The sequence below is a fragment of the Bombyx mori genome, chromosome 13, assembly GCF_030269925.1.
Source record: "Bombyx mori chromosome 13, ASM3026992v2".
NCBI classification, from domain to species: Eukaryota; Metazoa; Arthropoda; class Insecta; order Lepidoptera; family Bombycidae; genus Bombyx; species Bombyx mori.
In genome coordinates this window covers 1154328-1158888 of record NC_085119.1, presented here as the reverse complement: position 1 = coordinate 1158888, position 4561 = coordinate 1154328, and the positions used below count along the sequence as shown (strand labels likewise).

General features: G+C 33.0%; 1 protein-coding gene across 1 annotated transcript; it reads left to right on the top strand.

Moving 5' to 3' along the window:
- Positions 1-1837: 1837 nt before the first annotated feature.
- Positions 1838-3387, top strand: LOC733141 (transport protein Sec61 gamma subunit). Its single transcript, NM_001044209.1, has 3 exons — positions 1838-1942; positions 2041-2138; positions 3134-3387. Exons 2-3 carry the CDS (start codon positions 2045-2047, stop codon positions 3244-3246), a joined length of 207 nt encoding a protein of 68 aa, NP_001037674.1. The 5' UTR covers positions 1838-1942; positions 2041-2044; the 3' UTR covers positions 3247-3387.
- The last annotated feature ends 1174 nt before the right edge of the window (positions 3388-4561 follow it).

Sequence of the window (4561 nt, the reverse complement as noted above, 5' to 3'; positions counted from 1 at the left end):
GACTTTTGTTAAACTTGTCAAATGTCAACTTTTTTAAGGGATTTTATGACCTGGTAACAAAGACCTTTAAGTGATTTCTTGTTTTAATTTAATAAATTCTTATTTTTATGAAAAATGATAATATGGAGTGAAATGAAATGAAATGAAGATGATTAATTTGAGTCATTAATCAACTGGAATGAAATGAAATGAGATGATATGGGATAAAATATTATCTCAGTAAAATAGTGGTCATTTACTGAGATTTTTTCAGTGGACTTTTTGGAGGATCCCTGGAAGTTACATCCAGCGGCTTTATTTCATTTTCTCATATTAGTGCACTTTCACAGATATTAAACAGTTAATAAACCACCGTTATTACACATTAAACCTGAATGAACACTAAATAGACAAAATAAAACAAATCACACTACTTCACTCCTCGCGTTCCCGCCAAAAAGTCCACAATTGTCAATAGTGATTTGACTTTTACAGAAGCTTTATTTTTAGTTTTTGCTGGGTTATATTAAAGAGTTGACTTTTACAGATTAATTATTAGTTAATTTGTTGCTCTTGGATGAGAATAGCAACATTTGTATGTAATTTGGCTCTACTGTGAACCTTATACTTTTAAGTTTTCCCTCAACAGTAATGCAGGATTGTTTTACGTAAATTTTACTTTTAACCCTAAGGTATAATCTTTTGGTCAACATAATTGATCCCAATAGACATTTCAATTATATATGACGATGGGCATTCAGCCCAATTGTTTACTACCGTTACCGGTAGTTACTACCGTTTATTAATTTAATAAACTTAAAAAACAAAGCAATACATATTTAAATAAAGAAATAAATTACACTAAAAACCAATCAGCAATCTGTGAGTTAGAAAACAGGCAGTTCCAGATAATATGTATCTGTGTATGAAGTTGTGGTTTTACAATATTGGCCATTTGAAACTGGCTGCAAATAGATACAATATTCAATTAAAGTGTATTTTAAAAATATAGAATTCTCTTTTCAAATTCAGTCATTTGTTTACTAATTGGTTTTGATCACATTTGTATCCTTTTCATCCATGAGATCACGAAAAAATTACGAGTAATAATTGGAATACGAGATCCATCGCAATAGCGCCTGTAGCAATGCCGCACAAACGGTTCACAATATTAGTGGTGTGTACGGAGTGAGCAAACGAACGCTTGGTTTTGATATTGATTTGAACGCTTCGGACATGGAAATCTTTATCTACAAATGATCCTGGATTTTTTTTCTCAGGCTATGCTTATTCTAATTAAATCTCACCAAATCTGTTCAATATAGCAACACATAAATCTTTGTGTATCCGAAAGACTTTTTGGCGGGAACGCGAGGAGTGAAGTTGTGTGATTTGTTTTATTTTGTCTATTTAGTGTTTCTTCGGGTTTAAATGTGTAATAATGGTGGTTTATTAATTGTTTAATATCTGTGAAAGTGCACAAATGTGGGAAAATGAAACAAAGCCACTGGACGTAACTTCTCGGGATCCTTCAAAAAGTCCACTGAAAAAAATCTTAATAAATGACCACCATTTTATTAAGATTATATTTCATCACATATCATCTCAATTCATTTCATTTTATTTCATCCCAGTTGATTAGTGTCTCAAATTAATCATCTTCATTTCATTTCACTCCATAATATCATTTTTCATAAAAATATGAATAATATAAATTAAAATAAGACATGACTTAAAGGTCTCAGTTACCAGGTCATAAAATCTCTATAAATATGTGTATCCGAAATCTATCAAAAATAAAAGTGAAGTTTCTGATGACGTGCCTGAAAATTTTAAACGTGGCTGACGTTTGCGTTGTTTGTCATTTCACTACTGCAGTTGTACGTTTTTGAGTTGGGGACGAGAGCAATTAAATAATTGTCGACGTGAATTAACAATAAAACGATTGTTGAATTATTAATTTGTAAGTGAAACATTTAAGATTTTCACATAAACAATAGTGTAAAAGTTTCGTATAATAGATTGGCAGAAGTTTATTAACTTATTGTGTTGAAATTGCAGAATAATGGATCAGATCGCAAAATTCGTCGAGCCTGGCAAGCAATTCGCTAAGGACTCCATCAGATTAGTGAGAAGATGCACAAAACCTGATAGGAAAGGTAGGCTATGTTTCATTAACTACTTATAACTGAACATTCATTTAAGTTCGCTCGTACAATGAAACACTTGTAAATGGTAAACGTACACAATAATTCTGACGTTTGAAAGCAACTAATGAATACTGTGCCATTTAAAGAAAGGTGAGATTTAAAAAATAATTAACAAACTGATGTTTAAGACCTTAAGTACAAACAAAAAATGGCTTTGCAAGTTAGGTTTTTCAATAATGAAGTTACTATTTAGATCACAACCATCAAACAATATGTTTAAATTTTAAAGGTGAATAACTAGCTACTTAATAATTAATAAAATACTGAAGGAAAATGTATATATTGGTATATTCACTGCTTACATTATGATAGTGAGATCCATAGGCTTAGATAACCATGCTAAGTGCATCCAGAGTTTGTTCACTGATCCATTCAATAAAAATATGTTGATGCACACTTTGTTAATTTTTAAGTGATTACCAGAACTCACAACCACTACAGTATGATGTGACCCACTTAGACTTTTGTCATTACTATCTAAGACCATAGTAATATTACAAGAGGATTATGTGATGTGGTTTTGGTGAAGTTTGGGATTTGATGAAATTCTACTTGATTCCCCTGCTTCTTCTATATTTCGCACAAGTAATGTATGCCCCAAATCCTCTTTTCTATCCTAAGCAAGGATGCAATCCAATAAGCTAAAGCAAGTCTTAGATCTCTTGTTCCTGGGTTGAGTTGTCCACAAACTCGGGCAATATAAAATTGGTGTAAATAAAATCATGTAGTTTCTAAGATCGCTAGATTAAAGCCACAATTGTTTTGAAAGCTGGTATAGATCATTTTGCTGTAATAACATAAATTACAAAATGGAACCAGTAGTGTGCTCCAAGGCACACATTCATACTATTATTCCAAAATCGACGTGGATAAAGATTGGAAAAACAGCATTAATACATAGTAAGTGAAGTAGTTAAAATAACAAAATGTATATTTGTTTTCAGAATTCCAAAAGATTGCCATTGCAACAGCCATCGGATTTTGCATCATGGGCTTCATTGGATTCTTTGTAAAGCTGATTCATATCCCCATTAATAACATAATTGTCGGCTCATAGATAAATAAGTTAATTTAGACATTAATTATAATTAAGGTCCCCCCAAGCATGTGTGTTAGAACATCCCCTCACATATTATATTATTTACAACAAACTGTATTGTATAATTTCATAAATAAATAAATTATTTGGTTCTTGTAATTTAGTCTTATTATTATTCAGTATGTAACGTAAGTTCAAATATGACTTTCCAACTTGCATAGTACCATAGTGGAGAATACTATGCATGTTGGGATGTCATACTGTCCAGCATACGAATTTTCTGCCTTTGCCTGTATATCTAGCATATGGCTCATCTGATGATGAGTGATCAGTCTCTGAACGTCAGCAATACCAGGGACATAAGCCACTCTGTGTGTAAGTAAATAATGTTTAAGTTTTTATTACTTGTGAAGATATTACTGGTTGTAGGGCATCTTGTGAGCCCCCACATACCATCATACTGCCGAAGCAGTAATGTGTTTCTGTTCGAAGCGTGGGGCAGCTGTTCTATTGTACTATAAAACTCTGTCTTTGAAGTCATGTCTCCAAGGTGGGTGCTTTAGTCCATCGGCTTCAGTAATCACACAACACCAGGTCGGCTGCAAGCTCCACTCCACTCATAAAGTGTATTTAAAAAGCTATTAATAGTAAGTACAATGAAAGATGTTTAACTTTTTTACTTGTATACTTTTATTGAGGCATATGATACAGTTGCTGTCAACAAAAACTCATTAAAGCTGCCATAACCCCTCGAGGTCACTAGAACAGGTAGGAAAAAATAATTAATCAACATGTAGTGTAGCTATGTATTATTATTATTACTATATTATAAGTTTGACTTTGTTTATAATAATATTAGATGTAGAATTATTATATTTAAAAATTATGTTGATTTTTAATATTGTCTAGTTTTTGGGACAAACATTCTTTGTATATAGTCAGCAATGACGCACCGTGCGCAAGCGCTACGGGTGGCCTCCGCGCGCGCACTTCACCACCAGTCCGTAAACTGCCTTGCCGTCGGATACTCGTATGATTTTACCTGCTAACCCGCTTCGCAGTGCTTGCACATAGTCTTGCTTAACTTTAGCTTATAGTTGAAGTTTGTTTGTTTCCTCTTCCCCTTCTATGTGTTTGTTCTTAATATAATATTATAAGACAATAAAACTGAAAGTGTTTTTAAAAACTGTGCGGGTGGTTTAATTTGACTAACACTTCATTGGTGACCTCTCATACAGAACGCAATATGAGTGTGGAAAAAACAGTTGCAAGTGGCAGTAGTGACCTTGGTCGTGTGGGTGTAAGGGTACCACCGTTCTACCCGGATAAACCA

What these genes read in the sequence shown, in the direction of transcription:
- LOC733141 (NM_001044209.1), top strand. Translation starts at nt 2,045, where the DNA reads ATGGATCAGATCGCAAAATTCGTCGAGCCTGGCAAGCAATTCGCTAAG. An exon ending in CACAAAACCTGATAGGAAAG is followed by an intron (nt 2,139 to 3,133) that starts GTAGGCTATGTT and finishes ATTTGTTTTCAG; the next exon opens with AATTCCAAAAGATTGCCATT.